A 22559-nucleotide genomic window follows, 5' to 3' on the forward strand; every position below is an offset into this window, starting at 1 on the left:
AAAAATTACTTGACCCATTTGCATTGAACTTGACATCAAAAGTTAAAACAAGAAGACATACATTTTTATTAAAGAAACTATTAAAATATTCATTAATTATTCAATTTCATTTCACTATTCAATTTGCACATATTTTTGCAATTATAATGACTTTTAAGCCAAATCATACATATGTATGATGTTTGTTTGGTAGTGTTATCAAAAGTCTTACCCCACGCCCCAAGCAGGTGGCCCCCTGTGACATTCCTGGACACTGCAGGGGCTGCAGGTTGGTAAGGGCCACACACTTCCTGTTCATGCACACACGCTCCTCGCCACACCTGGTGCCATCCAGCACGATACCCAGGTTGGGGAGGTCCAGGGTCGACGGTCCATGCACCGTTCTATAACACAGGTCAATGAGCAAATACGTTAACCCTTTACCACTTAGATACGTATTTTGACGTTTTTGTAGTCCCTTAAAAAGTTTTATTTAAGGGGTGTTGCTGCAGTTTTGCTGATTTTTTTCCATCTAATAACTTTTGCTCAAAATTTATATTTGAGTAATACATACTAACATTATATGAAAAATGAAATAAAAACAGGGTCACCAGCCTTGTTTTGATTTTATTCACCATTATATAACATGTACTTTTTCATTAGAACTGAAAAATCTCTAATTGCATAAAAATGATTAATAACCTATGAAATTGGCAACATGTAGACATTATATAAGCTAAGATATATCATATACCATTTTATTAAACCACAAACTACCAAAAAAATGGAGAACACAAGTTAAATTTTAAGAAATGTTATTTTTATAATTTTTATGTCACCCCAATGTCAATTTTTACTATTTAAACCACAAAAATGGAATTAAAAAAAGTACTATCTAATAACTTTTTGCGAAACTGCTCAAATATGTTCATCTATGTATTGTTATTATAAAACAAAAATAAAAAAGGGGGGTCACCGCACTTTTAACAGAAGTTTTTTTGTTTAACTATCCCTACCGTCTATGTCAAACTTCATAAAATACAGCAATAAGGCGAAACACAAGTACCGGTACATAGACTGTAAGAGATATGCATAAACATTATTGATTGTTTACAATCTTAATTGGGATCACAACAGTTTCCAAAAAAAAACCACAACACTAATTCAATATTTAATAACAAACATAAGACCATACAGTATCAAACTCAACCTTAATCATCAATAACAGGGACTTGTTGTCAAATTTCGGCATGTTTTGAAGTTTGTGATTAAATGCTTTTAATTGATTAATGTAAACAACAGGACTAAAGAGCTCCAGGAAAAAAAACAAGAATGAAATAAAAAAAGAAAAAAAATGTTAACTGCACCTCGGATCGAACCACTGAGTACCTATTATGAACCTACTCGGTCATTAATTTGTGATGATTCTGATAACAAAACTATTGGGTTGTGAGAATAGCATCGGTGTTGCTATAAATATATCCTCGGTTAAATAAACTGCCGCAACACCCCTTAATTGAAGACCTTTCTTACTAGATTCAAGTCTTAAAGGCTTCATTTCCAACTCTTAGATACTGATGAGCAGCAAACAGCATAAAACCTGAACAGGCTGCAGTCACTTTGGTTTTATGCTGTTTGCACATTTATTTAAAAAAAAATTGCAGTCAGTTGGATGATTCACATATTAGAAAGATGTCTACAAAATTAGTCAATCTAAGAATGTGTAAAGCTGTATTTTAACATATTATTACATAATATATTGATACACTTGTATAACCAGATGAATGCCTGGATTGTATATGTTCATTATTTACATCACTGATTTTTCAACACAATCATTCTAATCTCTGACATATATGTCTGATAGTCATAATAAATTGAGCATTCTTTTGGTAAAATGGGGCTTTATACATGTGCTAAAGTATCGCCCAAGATGAGCCTGTGAAGTGTGCACAGGCTAATGAGGGGGAACACTTTTCACCCAAAATGTATTTTGATTTAGAAGTAACTTCTTTAAAAAGAAAAATTACATCAAAGCGGAAAGTGTCTTTAATGATTAGGCAGTGACAACTGCACAGGCTAATCTGGGACAACACTAAGCATATGGCTTAAGCTCAGTGTTCCCAGATAGAGATTCAGTTCAAGGTCCTCCTATATGTGTCCTTACTTGCATTCATATTCATGTCCATTAGATGAGAAAGTGGTCTTGGAAGAGTCCTTATCCGGCCCATACAGCGGCTGCTTGAGTCCACCAGAGCAGTGTAACAGGCCGCACTGGATGTCCCTAGAGAAACAAGGGACAAAACATCATTGACAATATAAGGACTCAACTTTGAATCAACGATGAAGTACCTTTATCACCTATTGCTTTCTTTGAAAAATTGTTCTAGAATGTCAGATCTTTATTTACAATGACCAAAAATATAAGCAACAACATCAAAATGAACAATTTGTTATGGAGAATAGGCAAATCTTGGTTTTGAACAACATTTTAACACCTTCCCAGCAATTTTTAAAGAATAAATGATAATTCCTCTAAAAAATCATTATCATAACCACATACATTTTGCTGGAAGATCACAAACAGAATGGATTTAATAAATTGTACACCAATATAAATGCGATTTAAATCTGTAGAAGTGCATACAAAAGTTATTTGATAAATATTTAATTCGGCCGTGCTCTGTTAATGCAGGGGTTTGATGCATGTGCTTAAAGAGTCGTCCCAAATCAGCCTGTGCAGTCCACAAAAACTAAAAATAGCTAATCAGGGAAGACACTTTCCACCTTAACTTGATTTTCCAGCGAGTTCCTTTAAAAAGAAAATACCATACAAGTGTAAAGTGTAGTCACTGATAAGCCTATGTTGACTGCACAGGCTAATCGGGGATGACACTTTACGCACATACATTAAACCCCTTTTCAAAGAGCACGGCCCAATTACAACTTAGGATCTGAGAGGTATACTTACTCAGGCAGACACTTGGCATAAGAGCCGGTGCTGTTCTCCTTGCCACAATGGCCGTTAAAGTTCCCAGTAGGGTTGAACCTCTCATAGCACTGGCCATCTGCCTTCAGTGCGTCTGTGGAGACATGTATATAAGGTTGATCTAATCTACATTATACTTATACAGGTAACAATTATATAGGTCTTTTGATGTAGGTCAAATTAATATAGGTTATAATAATATAGGTCTAATAAATATGGTTCATAGTAATATAGGTCAAAATCATATAGGTAAGACTAATATAGGTAATACTTATATAGGACAATATGTAAGTCATATTCCTACAGGTCATACGCATAGGTCATATTAAAATGAGACATATAAATACAGGTCATATTGATATAGGACATTTGAATATAGGTCATATTAATTAAGTCATACCAATATTGGTTTAGTCATATTAGTTATAATATTAATATAGGTCATATTAATATAGGCAATACAAATACAGCTCATATTTATATAGATCATAGTTACTCATATACAATATATTCATTAAAGGTCATACTTATATATGTATTGATCATATATATGATTCTCATACAGGTCATACTTATATAGGTCAAACTTATAGAGGTCATACTCATATGATTACAGACATATAGGTCATATTGATAAATGTTATACATGATACATAGATCAATCTTGTACGATTGCGAATAATTACAGTCTCAGCTGAACATCATCATGGCTTAAATGTCATATGATTTATGTTATGTGAAATACTATGGTGTTGAAACGAATGGAAATGACATGTAAAATTGGACGTTGAACCAAATGAAAATAACAGGAAAAACAGAATGAAAAGGTTGGTGGTAATAATGAAAAAAAATCATGCACAATTATTATCCTTCCAATATACTCCTCTTTCCTTTTCTATTCTACACTAACTTGTGTATTCTGTATGTGAGAATTCACAAGTTTCTGCAATTTTCTGCCTCGTTTAAAAAAAACTTAGCTTACTGCATGTGCGTTTAGTGTTGTCCCAGATAAGCCTATGCAATTTGTACAGATTTAACAGCCAAAACGCTTTCCAACTTAACTAGATATTATTAAAGAGGATCCGTCCTTTAAACGAAAATAAAAAATAAGCGGAAAACCTCGCCACTGATTTATATGTGCAGACTGAACTGGCTAATCTGAGAAAACCTCGCCACTGATTTATATGTGCAAGACTGAACTGGCTTATCTGAGAAAACACTTTACGCACATGGCTTGAGCCCAGTTTTTCCAGGCTTCGTCTAGCCCCATTTGCCCAGCATGCATCCCATGTCATGAGCCTTACCTGAGCCCCAGATGTGCTGACACTGCTTGTCCAGTGTGGGACACACTCCCCCCATGCAGTAGCCTGTGTTGTTATTACACGTGTGACCGTCCTTTGCATAGTTGTTGGCAGGGCACTGAAACACAGAAGTTGTTATACATACAATGGAACGTTAAAACCAGGTTGACAGCTTGAGATACATGCAATGACTGACAGCTTGAGATACATGCAATGACTGACAGCTTGAGATACATGCAATGACTGACAGCTTGAGATACATGCAATGACTGACAGCTTGAGATACATGCAATGACTGACAGCTTGAGATACATGCAATGACTGACAGCTTGAGATACATGCAATGACTGACAGCTTGAGATACATGCAATGACTGACAGCTTGAGATACATGCAATGACTGACAGCTTGAGATACATGCAATGACTGACAGCTTGAGATACATGCAATGACTGACAGCTTGAGATAATGAGATACATGCAATGACTGACAGCTTGAGATACATGCAATGACTGACAGCTTGAGATACATGCAATGACTGACAGCTTGAGATACATGCAATGACTGACAGCTTGAGATACATGCAATGACTGACAGCTTGAGATACATGCAATGACTGACAGCTTGAGATACATGCAATGACTGACAGCTTGAGATACATGCAATGACTGACAGCTTGAGATACATGCAATGACTGACAGCTTGAGATACATGCAATGACTGACAGCTTGAGATACATGCAATGACTGACAGCTTGAGATACATGCAATGACTGACAGCTTGAGATACATGCAATGACTGACAGCTTGAGATACATGCAATGACTGACAGCTTGAGATACATGCAATGACTGACAGCTTGAGATACATGCAATGACTGACAGCTTGAGATACATGCAATGACTGACAGCTTGAGATACATGCAATGAATGACAGCTTGAGATACATGCAATGACTGACAGCTTGAGATACATGCAATGACTGACAGCTTGAGATACATGCAATGACTGACAGCTTGAGATACATGCAATGACTGACAGCTTGAGATACATGCAATGACTGACAGCTTGAGATACATGCAATGACTGACAGCTTGAGATACATGCAATGACTGACAGCTTGAGATACATGCAATGACTGACAGCTTGAGATACATGCAATGACTGACAGCTTGAGATACATGCAATGACTGACAGCTTGAGATACATGCAATGACTGACAGCTTGAGATACATGCAATGACTGACAGCTTGAGATACATGCAATGACTGACAGCTTGAGATACATGCAATGACTGACAGCTTGAGATACATGCAATGACTGACAGCTTGAGATACATGCAATGACTGACAGCTTGAGATACATGCAATGACTGACAGCTTGAGATACATGCAATGACTGACAGCTTGAGATACATGCAATGACTGACAGCTTGAGATACATGCAATGACTGACAGCTTGAGATACATGCAATGACTGACAGCTTGAGATACATGCAATGACTGACAGCTTGAGATACATGCAATGACTGACAGCTTGAGATACATGCAATGACTGACAGCTTGAGATACATGCAATGACTGACAGCTTGAGATACATGCAATGACTGACAGCTTGAGATACATGCAATGACTGACAGCTTGAGATACATGCAATGACTGACAGCTTGAGATACATGCATGACTGACAGCTTGAGATACATGCAATGACTGACAGCTTGAGATACATGCAATGACTGACAGCTTGAGATACATGCAATGACTGACAGCTTGAGATACATGCAATGACTGACAGCTTGAGATACATGCAATGACTGACAGCTTGAGATACATGCAATGACTGACAGCTTGAGATACATGCAATGACTGACAGCTTGAGATACATGCAATGACTGACAGCTTGAGATACATGCAATGACTGACAGCTTGAGATACATGCAATGACTGACAGCTTGAGATACATGCAATGACTGACAGCTTGAGATACATGCAATGACTGACAGCTTGAGATACATGCAATGACTGACAGCTTGAGATACATGCAATGACTGACAGCTTGAGATACATGCAATGACTGACAGCTTGAGATACATGCAATGACTGACAGCTTGAGATACATGCAATGACTGACAGCTTGAGATACATGCAATGACTGACAGCTTGAGATACATGCAATGACTGACAGCTTGAGATACATGCAATGACTGACAGCTTGAGATACATGCAATGACTGACAGCTTGAGATACATGCAATGACTGACAGCTTGAGATACATGCAATGACTGACAGCTTGAGATACATGCAATGACTGACAGCTTGAGATACATGCAATGACTGACAGCTTGAGATACATGCAATGACTGACAGCTTGAGATACATGCAATGACTGACAGCTTGAGATACATGCAATGACTGACAGCTTGAGATACATGCAATGACTGACAGCTTGAGATACATGCAATGACTGACAGCTTGAGATACATGCAATGACAATTCATGTTGCTATGATAGATATATGGTCCATTTCTTTAGGTAATTGTGCGTAAACATTTTTTATCACATACACATCTTTTAACAGAATAATTCAAGTATACTGTTATAACTCTAAGTATTCGAACACTTAATTATATTTTTTTCCTGTCTGAAAATTTAGATACGAAAAATATTTTAAAATTACAGCTGTCCAAAAATTTAGCGACAAAAAATAAGGTGTCCAAAACTTTTTATAATATTGAAATAAATGCAATTAATCGATGCTCAATAATTTTTTGTCATTAACTCTTCTTTTTCTGCTTAAAAAAATAAATACAACTTTACAGCTTTGCTAACTCTTGCCTGAAATGATATAGAACAATAACGTAAAAACAGAAAACATTCTGCTTCCTTAATAGGACGACATTGCTTCAAATGCTGTTGGGTGAATCAATAACTTTCTACCGGTATACATGGTTATTTACCCAATTCTGCAAATGTAATGGTCCATTGCCCTCAGGCATGAATCTGCAAGATTTTATGGCCTTAATCCTGTTGTAAAAATCCATGATCGAAGTGTCGCAAGATAAGCAAAAACAAGGCTGAAGTCTGTAGAAAAGCGCGGTAAAATAAAAAGACATTAATTATGGACGGAAACATGTAATTCCGAAAATTTAGAGTCACGAAAAATAATTATTTTCGCAAAAAAAGCGGTTGTCAAAAAACTTAAAATGTCCGAAAACCGAGGAATAACAGAAGTGTATTCTATACAAACATACATTTCCATTAGATGGCACAATATTTGCAATGCCAATCACAGTACAATGTTGAGCCTACCTCTCCGTCCCGCCCCGTACAGAACTCAGGCACATCACAGTCTGTGGACCTCTCACGACATACATAGTCTGTGGCCAGGTACTGCAATGGCAAGGGGAAACTTTATAGTCACGGTCATGTTGCTTCAAAGGGAATTTATGTATGTGTTGCACAACATAAATCATGTTTTACATATTGTAAATTTACAATTTATTTTAATAAACTGTTTCCTATTGGAAATCCAAACATAGTATTACATAATATCGTGTGAATGCAACTAAAGCATCTTAATCCATATACATCGTTTATTGTTTAAAACAAATTTTATGCAATGACCTAACTAATATGTTCAATCTTTTTATACTGAACCATGGAATGGTAAAACCCCCCACAGAAAAACAACATTATTATGACTTGAGACAGAATTTTGACTCAACAAGCAAATTCATTGAATTGATATCCCCTGCCAATATGCTTCTGGACACAAAAGTGTTATATTTGACACTCAAAAAAGCATGTTTATGCCCCCGGATCAAAAGATCGGGGGTATATTGTTTTTGGCCTGTCTGTCATTGTATGTGTGTGTGTGTCCCAAAACTTTAACCTTGGTCATAACTTTTGCATTATTGAAGATAGCATTTTTGGCATGCATGTTATTATGGAGGTGCACATTTTGAGTGGTGAAAGGTCAAGGTCATCCTTCAAGGTCAAAGGTCAAATTTATGGCTTCAAAGCGGCGCATTAGGGGGCATTGTGTTTCGGACAAACACATCTCATGTTTCAAGATACAAAGGGCCATAACTCCGTTATTAACAGATGGTGTACAATGCCATACGGCATTCCTCAACCTCTCATCGATATACATACCCATACCAAGTTTCAATGAAATCCCCCAAAGCACTTCCAAGATATGGCTCCGGACACAAAAAAACAACATTTTTTCAAGATACAAAGGGCCATAACTCCGTTATTAACAGATGGTGTACAATGCCATTTGGCGTGCATCATTCTCTTATCCATATATATACTCATGCCAAGTTTTAATGAAATCCGCCAAAGCACTACCAAGATATGAATCCGGACAGACGGACGGAAAGACGGACGGAAAGACGGACAACGCCGAAACAATATCCCTCCGCCTATGGCGGGGGATAAAAAGTGCCACAAAGTGCAGACTGCTGTTACTTACTGAGCAGTTATGGCAGCATGCCCCTGTACGACACTGGGCCCAGTATTTCAGCAGACAGGTGCCCGGGTCACAGCAGGGGTCAGAGAGGGCACACTCCTACAAACATCAAGGATGGGTAACATAATGGGAATTATTCATAATAATCACAGAAACCGTATATAATTAAGTTACAAAATAATAACTTATTAAAGCTAAAAGTAGGCAAACATTTTGTCCTTGAAGACATATTTTACTTTAAACAAAGCCTCATATATAATTGATGTTTGAGTCTATAAGAGCATCCTTTTTGGAAAATAGGGCTAAATGCATGTGTGAAAGTGCCATTGAAGATAAGCCCGTAAGGTCTGCCCAGACTAATCAGGGTGACATTTCCCGCCTAAAACAAATTTTCCGTAAGTAGAGACTTCCTTTGAACAAAAAATTCCGTAAGTGCAACATCTTTAGCAGGCATTGAGCCCAGTTTTCTCAGAACTTGGCTCATATAGTGGTATCTAACCTCTGGTGATCCACAGTCACACTCCTCCCCTCTCTCTACATATTTGTTGCCACACGTCTGCTGGAACTTGGGCTGCAGTGGAGAATATAACCAACTGATCAGCAAAATGTCTGTCATTCAATTACTTGTACAGTTAATCTTTCCAATGTACCATTCAAATGAACTACAAATGCGTCAAAATACATATCTAAGTGGTAAAGGGTTAAGAGCAGATATTCTGGCATATGGCTTACCTGAGGGTCCAAGGTGAGACAGTTAGCGATGCCCATATTGAGGGAGATGTCCCAGTCCATGGCTTACCTGAGGGTCCAAGGTGAGACAGTTAGCAATGCCCATGTTGAGGGAGATGTCCCAGTCCTTGTAGCTACAGCGAGAAAACATCCGCGAGTGAAGATCTGGGGTACCTCTGAAATACCAGAGAATAACATCAACCTGAAACTTGATTGAGTAACTCTCTAGAAAATCCAGCCTAGGCAGAAAGTGTCGTCCCTGATAAGCCTAAAACTAAAAAGAAAAATAACTTTGTGTAGCTCAAGAATATGAAAGACTTACTGACACATGGTAAATACCAGGAATGACCAGGTCATTTTAAGGCAAATAAAATCAACATTCATAAACAATTATTTTCATGCTAAGGTATTACAATACTAAGAGCAGGGGTGTGATTGAGGTGAAGTCCAAGGGGAAGAAAATTCTGTACACTGATTTTTACTATGCGATTCACATGCATAATGCAGTGACAAAGGTTAAACCAGACATTTAAATAAACATCATCTTAAACTTTGTAACTAAATTCATTAATGAAAACCTTTAAAACTTCACATTTAACATATTATTATTGAGTATTATGCAAGGTAAACAGTGATCAACAATAATTTGTGATCCAATCCCTGTGAACAATGACGGCCAGCTTTCCTTTGAGCTCAATGCCTTTACCTATGAAATATGGAAAACACTGTCACAGTGTTCAACTAGCGACACTTTACCACGGGATCCGTAGTTCAAGATTTGTTAACATGGATGCCGTACCAGGACAGTCGATCTTCCATACCCATTCTGAATGTGCTATTGCTTTCTGATTTATATCCAATTTGTTTCTAACCATTTCCATCTAAATTTGCTTTTCACTTATGTGTGAATCTCCAAGATTTTGTGAGATTTGTTCTTTCTTTCAGTAATTATAATTTTCACTTTACAAAAGCGCCCTTTGCACACAAATCAACAAAGAAATACCAAACACATTTTGAAATGCCAATTTTATTTGGAAGATTGGGAAACAACACCCAATGACAATGCTCGTTACAAAAATGCTTGTGCAAAATATATCTATGTAATATGCATAGAGCTTTCCTGGGCCGCGGATATCTCAGGCCGCTTATGAAATTTGCCATGGAATTGGTCTAAGCCCCCTCCCCACTGTTTTTAATGAATTTTCGCGAATGTAAGAAATTACCCCCCCGGGACTACCTGAATGGCTGAGATCCGCAAATCCGCAGAAAAATCACACCCCTGTAAGAGAAAGAAAACAGTTTAATATGTTACATAAAAAGGACACAATGAGCCTTAAGCTCGGAAAACTGGGCTTATTGCAAAAGGGTAGTGTCCTCCCAGATCAGCGTTTGCAGTCCACACTGGCTAATCAGTGATGACACTTTACACTTTTATAACATTTTTTGTTTAAAGAAAGACACTTCTAAACCGAAATCCAGTCAGGGCTGAAAATGTTGTCCCAAATAAGATTGTGCAGACTGCAAAGGCTAATCAGGAACAATAATTTAAGCACATGTATTAAGCCCAGTTTTCACAGAACAAGGCTTAAACAGTTTTAGAGCATTGTTACCAGACACTTACAGAACTTCAGTGGACATGATGCAGCCAAACTCATCCTTGCAATCACAGCCCCCTGGAACAGAGGCAAACATGGTAACAACACCTATACAATTAAAAGTAAGCTCGTAATAAAACACATCCGTGATAACTACATTTATTTTTTTTAGCCAACAACAGTGCTGTTGTTGCATTATGCTTGGAAAAGCCAATGAAAACTTATAAGGAAAAATTAGTATTTATGTTCTTGGCAAAGATAAGTCCACTTCACTACAAATACATTTAATACATGTACAAAATAGAGAATATAATTGTTGCATGCACATTTGAGACTCGCTCTGGGAAAATGAAGCTGAATGCAGATGCGTAGTGTGGTCCCAGATTGCAGTGTATAGGAGATAATAAGGGACAACACTTTCCACTTAACATGATGCGTAGGCTTGTCCCAGATTGCAGTGTATAGGAGATAATAAGGGACAACACTTTCCACTTAACATGATTTTACAAAGAAGAGACTAAGTTAAAACAAAAAATACCATAAAAGCGGAAAGTGTTGTCCCTGCTGGACCTGTGTGAAGGGCACAGGCTAACCTGGGACTACTTTCGCACACTTGCATGAAGCACTGGTTTCAAATAACACTGCACATTTAACTCAGATAAATTAGAGAAACCATGGATAGATAGCATGCAAACACAGGTTGATTCCATGTACAAATCAAGCTTGTATTAGAAAACATTACAATATTGAATACAACATTTTTACAATAAATACATCAAGAAGTCAACATTATTAATCAAGGTAAATGCAAGCTATATACCTTGCAAACTGTTTTTACACAACATTCATGTTCCCTTACAGTGATCTTAGCCTTGAGATCAGTGAAAAAGTTCGTTATGCAACATGTTATCTTCATAGGATTATCATTTGTGTCAAATTTGTTTTGTAACCATGTGCTCTTTGGAAAGGGGGATAATGCATGTGAGTAAAGTGTCGTCCCAGATTAGCCTGTGCAGTCTCCACAGGCTATTTAGGGCCAAACTCTTTCCGCCTAAACTGGATTTTTGCTAAGATACTTTCTTTAGAAAATATCATCAAAGCAGAAAGTGTCGTCCCAGATTAGCCTGTGCAGTTCTCACTGGCTAACACTTTACGCACATGCATTAAACCCCCTTTTCACAGAGCACGGCTCATATTTTTTTCATTTTATGTCTGTTTTCATACATAAGAAATACAAAAGTCAAGTGTCCACAGTGTCCTTGACCTTGAAGCTATGACATGATTTTTGTGTGTGGTGTTGACAAGATGATCAATGATGGCACATTAATGTTGAAATCCCATAATGCATGATAAAGGTATAGGCTGTATTCAATCATCTACATACACTATATCCTTATGAGGAATATTCTAAAGTGTCCACTGTGACATATACCTTTACCTTGAAGAGAGAAGCTTGAAAGTGTCCACTGTGACATATACCTTTACCTTGAAGAGAGCAGCTTGGTTTTACCTGCCACACACAGTGCTGATACGATGATCAGTCATGCTGATTTATTTAATTAATATTTTATTAATAATGTATCATTTAATTATTTAACTTTATTCATTTAATCCATCTATGCAGAGTATCCCCCCCACACACACACATGACCTGATTAAACACTTAATTCCCTTAGGCTATTACCATGACAGGGGCCAATGAAACAAGACTATTGCCAAGCAATATAATGTCCCCTACCATCTCCACCATTGTCAGATTTTTGTATTTGTTGCCATAGCAACCAGAATTTTTGACGTGGGAACAAAATGAATGACTTTGAAAGTTATCGCAGGATCCAGAAAAGTGTGACGGAAAGACAGACAGACAGACACACAGACAGACACACAGACAGACACACACACAGACAGACACACACACACACACAGAGCGCAAACCATTAAGTCCCCTCCTGTGAAACTGGTAGGGGACAAAAACAAACCCTGTAGAGTGAAGTAGAAGTTGGTGCATTGCATTGAAATGATGAATAAAAGATGCAGTGCAGGTGAATAAAGACAAGCAGTCAAAGCTGCAGAAAACCGAAGGAGTGCACACACAATTGAAGAAATTAAGATGCTTAAGCATGATCTTCCTATATGTGCCTCACTCTGTGTAAACATGACTTGATGCATGTGCCTCACTCTGTGTAAACATGACTTGATGCATGTGCATTTAGTAATGTACCAGATCAGCCTGTAAAGTCGTCATAAGGGACGACACTTTCCGTCTAGACTTGATTTTTGTTAAGAAGAAACTTCCTTTAATATAAAAGTGGAAGGTGTCTTCCCTAATTAGCTTGTGCTGACTCAACCTGCAAATCTGGTTAACACTTTATGCACTAGCATTAAGTCCTGTTTTCTAAGAGTGCCGATAATTGTTTTTTAAGTTTCAAAATATTGTTCTCATTGACAATTTTTTATATTATTTTACCAGCTTTAAGAAGGCTTTGTAGATGGTTAATCACTGTATTTGCTATAAAAATCATAACATCATCATTCATATGATTGCACCTGTAAAACTGTGAGTGGGTCTTTGACCCTGGCAGTGCTTATTGATCAAGTCAATTAGTGCTCAGGTAATATTGGAAGACACAGAACAACAGATTCTGAACACACAACAGAGAGTACAGCTTTGACGTGTACCTTCATGATACAAATTTCTCCATTTCGCTGGAAGGTTGATTAAAGAGAAAATATACAAACAGGTTATATATTGTTAATTATCTATTACCCTTTACCACTCAGTTACACATTTGAAGTCCCTAAGAATATCAAATTTAATTTAAGACCTTTCTTGCTAGATTAAAGTTTTAAAGGTTGCATTTCTAAACATAAGGGACTGATGAGTTACTAGCAGGCTGTTATGGTTTTATGCTGGTTACATATAACCATGTGTTTTATGCTGGTTACATATAACCATGTTCAATGTTTTATGCTGGTTACATATAACCATGTTCAATGTTTTATGCTGGTTACATATAACCATGTTCAATTTGCTTCTGAGCAGGAAAGGGTTATTCACTATAATAAGGTAATACAAATACTACATGCAATTTGGTCAGTCTATTTTGAACTAGCAGGCATATAGAAAGGGTTAGTTTCAACAATTTTATTTAAGCTTGATTTTAATAAAAGCCTAGAACTACATTTGTTTCCTGGGAACCAGTACTTGGATGTCTCTAAAAATATACTTGGAATGCCCCGTTTGGAGATCGAACCAAGGACCTCCTATTCACAAGAAAGACACCATTATTTTTGTATTACACCACTATCTAAGGAGGGATAAAAGCTAACTAATTTTACAGTTAGTTGTTTTAATTCACAGCACATAAACTAGACTACTTATAACACTGTGATATTGTATTTTGTCAAGTTGGGATAAGACGTCAAACTGAGAATGGACATCCATTTGGTGACTTTTTCACCCAAATTTTGTGTCTCATGTTCAATGTATTTTTAAACTGTGTTCTTGTATGCATGGACTCAGTTTCATTTTTAAGGGATCTTTTTTTAAACCATTCAATACAGTTGTGTAGTGAAATTAATGTAAATTATACTATTCTATATGCATGTGTTTATTTTATTAATAGACTTTTTAAAAACTAATTAATAAATTAAAACAAAACACCCTGCATATATATCTGTGCTGAAAAAAACAATGTTCTCATGTCTTTTTCCATCTTCACACAGTAGTGCGTTTTTGTTAATTATAAGAAAAATATAAGTATTTTTTTAATGATTATAATCCAACTTTTAAATTTGTCCAACATAAGGGCCTTCCCTCCCTGTATAAGGGCCCCCATGCCGAGGCGCTTGACGTTAAACATGGACATATCCAAGGCTCCTAGAAATGGCGTAGCACTTATATTGTACTGTCATAGAGGTGTTACACGCCTACAGCTGCAAAGTACATTATTCTCACCTACAGTTTACACAATTTTTTGTACATGTAAGATATGAAAAGAGCTATTTTTTTAATCTTTTTATTGTTCCATGCATTTAAAGCGAGCTTGTAGCAACAGACCAAGGGTCATAACTAAATATAGACTAGAGGGTCTGATAAACACCTAGGGAAGGCCCTGCAATATAAACTGGCATATGTTTTGAAATTGTTTGCACCAAGGTTAGCGATAGGACATCCATTTTGCCACATCTTCTACCAGGCCAGACCTTAGCCAGGCTACATGCAACACACTACCTGACCAGACCTTAGTTTCCATGGATACCTGGGTAGAGGTTACTCACCATCTTCATCATGCTTGATGCCCAGGTTATGTCCAATCATGTGGGACAGGATGGTGGCGCCCTGCTGAATCTGCAGGTAGCTGGGGTTCTGGGAGTGAATAATGACAAACTAAACAAATGAGAATCACTCAGGGAAAATGGGGCTTAAGGCATGTGCTTGAATTGTCCACCCAGAATTAGTCTGTGACACTTTACAAACATGCATTAAGCCCTATTTTTTTCAGAGTAAGCCTTATAAAGAATACATGGTTGGTGCCGAGATGTAGAAAGTTTATCTGGTGAGGCTTAGAAAAAGAAAATAGGGCGAGCTTTAGCGAGCCATTTTCTTTTTCCGGCCGAACCAGATAAACTTTCTCCATCTCGGCACCAACCATCATCTCGGCACCAACCATGTATTCTATTTATCCTGCTTCATTTAAAATTATGCCGCTAACACATTTTATCAAAGACAAATGATTAATTAAGATAATAAATTAATTATTCTGGTCAGCTCCTACATGTACACAAACATTCCTTACGACCGAATTACTACCGATTATGTCACGTAAAAATAGTTCCACATTTAACTGGTCATTTTAATACTTTCCTATTGAAATTATGAGAAGAAATAAAAAATGAATCAAGAATGTGATATTTTTATTGTTGGAAATCGAAAACAATGTGCAACAGCAAAACAAAAACTGATTTTTATTTGTTATCATGTGTCACAGCATGCGTAGGAATACACTACTTCCTGTTGACCGGAGATAGGAAAATTTATTCGACCCTGCTTTATTTGGTCAATGTTTGCAACAGAGGCAGGATAAAAGTATTTACTACAAAACTGTTTTTAATCACTTGCATGAACTTTGTTTAAGATGTTTGTAAGCATTTTAAGCCTTTTGTACATAACTTGTAAAAAGCATTTATTTATAAACTAACATTTATTACTTCCATGTAGATGTTTGGGTTTGGGTAATATTGACTTATTCCATCACTTCCTGGGCTAATGAAATGGTTCATGAAACATTTACTAGTAAATGAAACTTACAATGTGCTCTTTTTGTGTTTACTTGATGAACATATTTACACATCACCAAAAAATAAAGCCTATGCATGAATGTTACGCTACAACGTACCCAGTTAATGCCTCCTGCCCTGGAAGTACACACAGAGTCAGGCACCGCCATTCCTACTGATGTACTCTCAAACCGACGACGACTGAAACAATAAAGCTGCCTTGTGGGAAAACTGGGCTTAATGCAAGTGCTTATATTGTCAACACTTTCTGGCTAAAGTGGATTTTCGTTTAGAACTAACTTCCTTTAAAGGAAAAAGTTCATTAAATTAAAAAGTGTTGTCCCTGATTAGCCTGTGCTGACTTCAAAGGCTAAATTCGGATGACACTTAATGCACATCCATTAAGCCCTGATTTGCCATAACGAGCATTTTAGTGCCAATCTTCTTGCTTTAGAAATTTGAAACAGCATTTTATGCAGTCTAACTAACAGAGACCCAGGCTTTCATGCCGTTATCAGACAACAGAAAAGCAATTTCAGGATTTTGCATGAACAGTCCACAAATAAAAACTTATTAAATATAACTCTTTAAGTTACACTATAAGAAAAAAATCATTCCAATGTATAAAAATTTACTTTGTAAGATATTATTGAAATAAAATTGAGATATAATAATCATTAAACTCTTCTTTAAAAAATATAATAAAAGATCAAGTTGGAATTTTTTTCAAATAGGAAATATTTTTACCCCTTTGCTTTGGCAGTGGGGTCCCTTTAACAGACCCATTGATACAGCTTAACAGGGCTCCAATATACGCCTGTGGGGTACAACAAAATATCTGCTACAAATGCATAGACTCACGTGAGGAGATGTGCAGTGTGATACTCGGCGTCACGTAGGTGGGTGTCCTGGAACTTCATGAAGTTCTCTAGGGTCTCTCTAAGCCTCTCTGTGACAGGGATACGGTTCCTCGTGTTCCAGAACTCCACATAGGACAGTGCTACATCCACGTTCAACTCTTCATAGTACTGCATAGGGAACGAATAATACAATTAATATTGAATACATTTTTACTGTATTTAGTAGAAATTCAGTTGTATAATAGTGCTTACTTAAACTAACAATCACACATTTTCTCGCCTCTTAGATAGACATTAAGAATATGTCATGTTACAAATAGGTTTCAAGGTCATATTCCTTTTTTTATATGCAATCTTATCTTTATTTTTTGTATATTTACAATTGTAGGAAAAATATATCCCTTTTCTAAACATTTTTTGGAGCATAAATGTGCACTTAATATTTATGACATACGTGAAGTTTCAATTTATATTGCTTCACAAATCAGTTGTTTGCTCAACAACCTTACAACATTTTATGTGGACTGAAAGACCAAACGACGACAGTGACTACAATAGACCTTCTCTCAAAGTGTGTTTGTGAGTGAAGACCAAACGACGACAGTGACTACAATAGACCTTCTCTCAAAGTGTGTTTGTGAGTGTAGACCAAACAACGACAGTGACTACAATAGACCTTCTCTCAAAGTGTGTGTGTGACAGTGACTACAATAGACCTTCTCTCAAAGTGTGTGTGTGAGTGTAAAAGTAAGCCTTGCTCTTGTATGGATTTTTTGTTAAAAGGAAATCCCTTCAAAACTAAAATCCAGAATTGGCAGAAAGCGTAGTCCCTGATTAGCCTGTGTGGACTGCGCTGGCATATCTGGGAGGACACTTAACACAAATGGATTAAGTCTCGTTATAACAGAGTGAGGCACATTTACTATACTCAATCTCACTATGTCCACAATGTTTGCAGTGAGGCACATTTACTATACTCAATCTCACCATGTCCACAATGTTTGCAGTGAGCGCTGCATACTGCAGCATGTCTACTCACCATGTCCACAATGTTTGCAGTGAGCGCCACATACTGCAGCATGTCTACTCACCATGTCCGCAATGTTTGCAGTGAGCGCTGCATACTGCAGCATGTCTACTCACCATGTCCACAATGTTTGCAGTGAGCGCCACATACTGCAGCATGACTACTCACCATGTCCGCAATGTTTGCAGTGAGCGCCACATACTGCAGCATGTCTACTCACCATGTCCGCAATGTTTGCAGTGAGCGCCACATACTGCAACATGTCTACTCACCATGTCCACAATGTTTGCAGTGAGCGCCACATACTGCAGCATGACTACTCACCATGTCCGCAATGTTTGCAGTGAGCGCCACATACTGCAGCATGACTACTCACCATGTCCACAATGTTTGCAGTGAGCGCTGCATACTGCAACATGTCTACTCACCATGTCCAAAATGTTTGCAGTGAGGGCTGCATACTGCAACATGTCTACTCACCATGTCAACAATGTTTGCAGTGAGCGCCACATACTGCAGCATGACTACTCACCATGTCCACAATGTTTGCAGTGAGCGCTGCATACTGCAACATGTCTACTCACCATGTCCAAAATGTTTGCAGTGAGGGCTGCATACTACAGCATGTCTACTCACCATGTCCACAATGTTTGCAGTGAGCGCTGCATACTGCAGCATGTCTACTCACCATGTCCACAATGTTTGCAGTGAGCGCTGCATACTGCAGCATGTCTACTCACCATGTCCACAATGTTTGCAGTGAGCGCTGCATATTGCAGCATGTCTACTCACCATGTCCACAATGTTTGCAGTGAGCGCTGCATACTGCAGCATGTCCTGCACTGTGAGGTTCAGGCTCCAGTACATTGAGTTGTCCAGCACCAGCGCCAGCTTCAGGAATTTGTTGGTCACCAGGGGCGAGTCACTCTCCGGGTTCTGCTTCTGGTAACAATAGGAGCCATGTATGAGAAAACTGGGCCTAATGCAGGTGCGTCAAGTGTTATTCCAGATTGGGCTGTGCAGTACGCACAGGCTTATTGTGGGACAACACTTTCTGCTCTAATGGAACTTTTTGTTTAAAGGAAGTCTCTTCTGAAAAGAAAATCCAGTCTAGGCAGAAAGCGCTGTCCGTGATTAGCCTGTGCGAACCACACAGGCTAGTTTGAGATAACACTTTACACACATGCATAAAGACAAGATTTCCCAGAACACAACTCAAAAATTTAAGGACAGTTGCTTTTTTGCACATTCTGATAAGCCCTTGTGGTATTCAAGATGATAACTACAATGCAAAGCATTTATGTAAGTGTTTAGTGTATAATGAAACAAACCAAACAATATACAATTTTATGAAGTTAAAGTATATAAATATAAATTTTCTAGGGACCTCATTTATTATTAAAATCAAAGTAAATAAATAGTTTTCCCTCAGATTAATCAGTAATAGTATGGCAGAGTTACACACTGATGGTGTAAATAACTTGGAACACAACAAAGGATGCATAAAATACATGAAACTTTACACATCAATATTTTTAATAAAACAAGCGATGTGTTTGTGAAACACTATGTCCCCATATATTTGACCTTAAAGGATGACCTTGCCTTGACCTTTCCCCACTCAAAATGTGCAGCTCCATGAGATACACATGCATGCCAAATATCAAGTTGCTATCTCCAATATTGCAAGTGTACATTAAATGAGCGATTTTGACCCATATATTTGACCGATGACCTTGAAGGATGACCTTGACCTTTCACCACTCAAAATGTGCAGCTCCATGAGATACACATGTATGACAAATATGAAGTTGCTATCTTCAATATTGCAAAAGTTATGGCCAATGTTGAAGTTGGCTACCCTTTTATGAGCTGCACAAAATACCAGCTCATGAGCAAACAACTGATTTGTGAAGCGATATAAATTAAAACTCCACGTATGTCATACAGTGTAAATATTAAATGCACATTTATTCTGCAAAAAAAGCACACTATAGTGGTGGGGGACATAAAAAAACAACATAAAATCCTAATACTGATTTTTATTAAAAAATGAGAACACAAACTTAATTCAATATTGTTAAAAGTTATGAATACTGTCGACATCTTACCCGCTTGTGGTTGAGGTATTTCAATTTGCTGATGTAGTCATTTTTGTGCAGCTCATGAAAGGGAAGCCACTTGCCCTGACTGTTTCCACAACTTTCCACCTCTGAGTTACTTCCCTTGTATATCATGTGCGGCCATTCCTCCTAAAATTATAACAACGAATAAAAGCACACCATTGAGATATTATTTTATCCCTTTTCCACTGCAAGTGGAGGCAATTGCCATAATCATGAATTGACTATTATGTGAAGGTCTGCAGCTGCTATTACTGTCCTCCATTTTGTTCTTTACATAATTATGTATAATTCACAGTCTAACCTTCCAGTGGTCATCTGGATTAAGAGGCCAGTCTAGATTCCTCTGAATCAGTAGTTATAACACCTGAATTGAATGTTCCACTGCTGTAAGGCAGCCAGCAACAAGCAGCAAGTATATTTCACAATGAAAGCCCTTTTTCACCATGTAAAGTGTTCAAGAAACAGTCATTTCAAGGTGTGAAAATTCATCATTGAAATTGATGAGGGTTGCGTGTGTCTAAGCATTTATTGTGCAAGGGGATAAAATACACTGATTGCTGTAGCCGCCATTGAAAGATGTTGCCTTCTCTGAGAAATAAACATGTAATATTAGGGTGTTGAGAAAGTTTGTTTTACATTGTATATAAAAATCTTTATACTAAAATATATCGGAGAAAGTTGCATGTTTTAAATAATTCTCACTAATTTGGTTATTTCAAATTAGAACTTTAAGGTACATGTACAGTAGTAATTATATACATAAATACCGATTTGACAAGAACATTTTGTAATCTTTCTTTAATAGAGTTCTCTAGATGCAAGTGGATGAACACATTACAGATTAATAACATTTCTTTATTAACCAGGGGTGTGATTGAGGCAAAGTCAGAGGGGAGGAAAATTCTGTTGACTGATTTTGACTACGCGAATGGCGCGCATAACGCAATGACAAACATAAAAACAGACATTAAAATAAACAACTTTTTGAACTTCATAACAATATTTCTTTATAAAAACCTGTTAAACTTCACATTAATCATACTGAGGATGCAAAGTAAACAGTTAAGTAAGTATTTATTGTGATCAATAGCAGCAGTTTTTCAATGTATTGAATGACAGTTAATAGACTAAATATAAACAAACACACTTGAGTGTTCTTCTGGTGTTAATGATGTATTAACTGAGTTAAATTAATATATTTAATTTGTTTACCTTTCAATATCTTGCATTTCACATCTTCACTCAGTTCAAAGCTATTTCAGTTAACTGAACAGTGTGACAAACATAATAAAGCAGAATATGCATATGAATCTGATTATACACAGACATAAAAAAAAACAAATCATGTTTGTCTATTTCCATGTTCGAACGATACTCTCTAAATTGTTTTACTTCGCGAGTAGACTACACTCCAATTTGCAAACACTGGTTTCCGTGACACAAATTCAGTGGGCACATTTCTTAACAAAATATGTGTTGCTTGTTTCTAAAACGTAGTCTTTTTTTTGACAAACACATTTCATTATTCCTATCAGACTAGGTGATGTCAGTCGTTTATTCGATTGCTATTTGTTTTTTCAATAATCTTAATTTTCTCTTCACAACGGCGCCATTTGCAAACAAATCACAAAACACATTTTAAGAACACGATTTTAATTGGAAGATTGGGAAACGACAGCCAATTATATGGCTCGTTTTAAAAATGCTTAGGCAGAATCTACCAGTGTAAAATGCGGAGAGATTTCGCGGGCCACGGATATTTCGGGCCGCTTATGAAATACGTCCGCGGAATCGGTGGTAGCCCCTCTCCCCCACATTTTTTTAAACGAATTTACGCAAATCTCAGAAGTGACATCCGGGACAACCCGATCCGCGGAAATCATTTAAGACAGGACATGATTGTGATGAATTTATCAGTGTTGTTGCTTTTGGTGTTTATTTAAGCCACCTGACTTAATAGGCTACTTTGACCACTTCCATAGACCAGCCATAGTAACACAGAATGCCAAGCCCAATTCAAGTATTTGTTTTATTTGATAAAGAAAACTTAAAAATCTTCTGTTCAAATTCATTCATCACTTACCCCTGCAACCCCTCCTTCCATCGGATGAATCAGGTAGGTCTCATTGTTCATCTGTATGACACCCCTGAAAATAGAGAATGCCAGAATTATAGGTTCACCCTGCTTAATCCACTGAAAGTA

The 22559-nt window shown here is 37.2% G+C and overlaps 1 protein-coding gene across 2 annotated transcripts in view; it reads right to left on the bottom strand.

The window, feature by feature from the left end:
- LOC127841816 (disintegrin and metalloproteinase domain-containing protein unc-71-like) overlaps positions 1 to 22559 on the bottom strand; it is an 80157-nt gene that overhangs the window by 10493 nt on the left and 47105 nt on the right. Inside the window, exons 6-21 of one of the 2 annotated variants that reach the window (XM_052370924.1) lie at positions 22440 to 22503; positions 20342 to 20482; positions 19023 to 19172; positions 17205 to 17371; positions 16463 to 16544; positions 15345 to 15432; positions 13743 to 13769; positions 11090 to 11141; positions 9539 to 9644; positions 9239 to 9310; positions 8743 to 8838; positions 7575 to 7655; positions 4273 to 4387; positions 2951 to 3062; positions 2147 to 2263; positions 212 to 383 (exon numbers count right to left, since the gene is read on the bottom strand). In XM_052370924.1, the coding sequence (XP_052226884.1) occupies positions 212 to 383; positions 2147 to 2263; positions 2951 to 3062; positions 4273 to 4387; positions 7575 to 7655; positions 8743 to 8838; positions 9239 to 9310; positions 9539 to 9644; positions 11090 to 11141; positions 13743 to 13769; positions 15345 to 15432; positions 16463 to 16544; positions 17205 to 17371; positions 19023 to 19172; positions 20342 to 20482; positions 22440 to 22503 (1642 nt within the window). The remainder of the gene's footprint in view (positions 1 to 211; positions 384 to 2146; positions 2264 to 2950; positions 3063 to 4272; positions 4388 to 7574; positions 7656 to 8742; positions 8839 to 9238; positions 9311 to 9538; positions 9645 to 11089; positions 11142 to 13742; positions 13770 to 15344; positions 15433 to 16462; positions 16545 to 17204; positions 17372 to 19022; positions 19173 to 20341; positions 20483 to 22439; positions 22504 to 22559) is intronic. The other variant, XM_052370925.1, reaches the window with a different exon arrangement.

Source organism: Dreissena polymorpha, chromosome 8 (assembly GCF_020536995.1).
Source record: "Dreissena polymorpha isolate Duluth1 chromosome 8, UMN_Dpol_1.0, whole genome shotgun sequence".
Lineage (NCBI taxonomy): Eukaryota > Metazoa > Mollusca > Bivalvia > Myida > Dreissenidae > Dreissena > Dreissena polymorpha.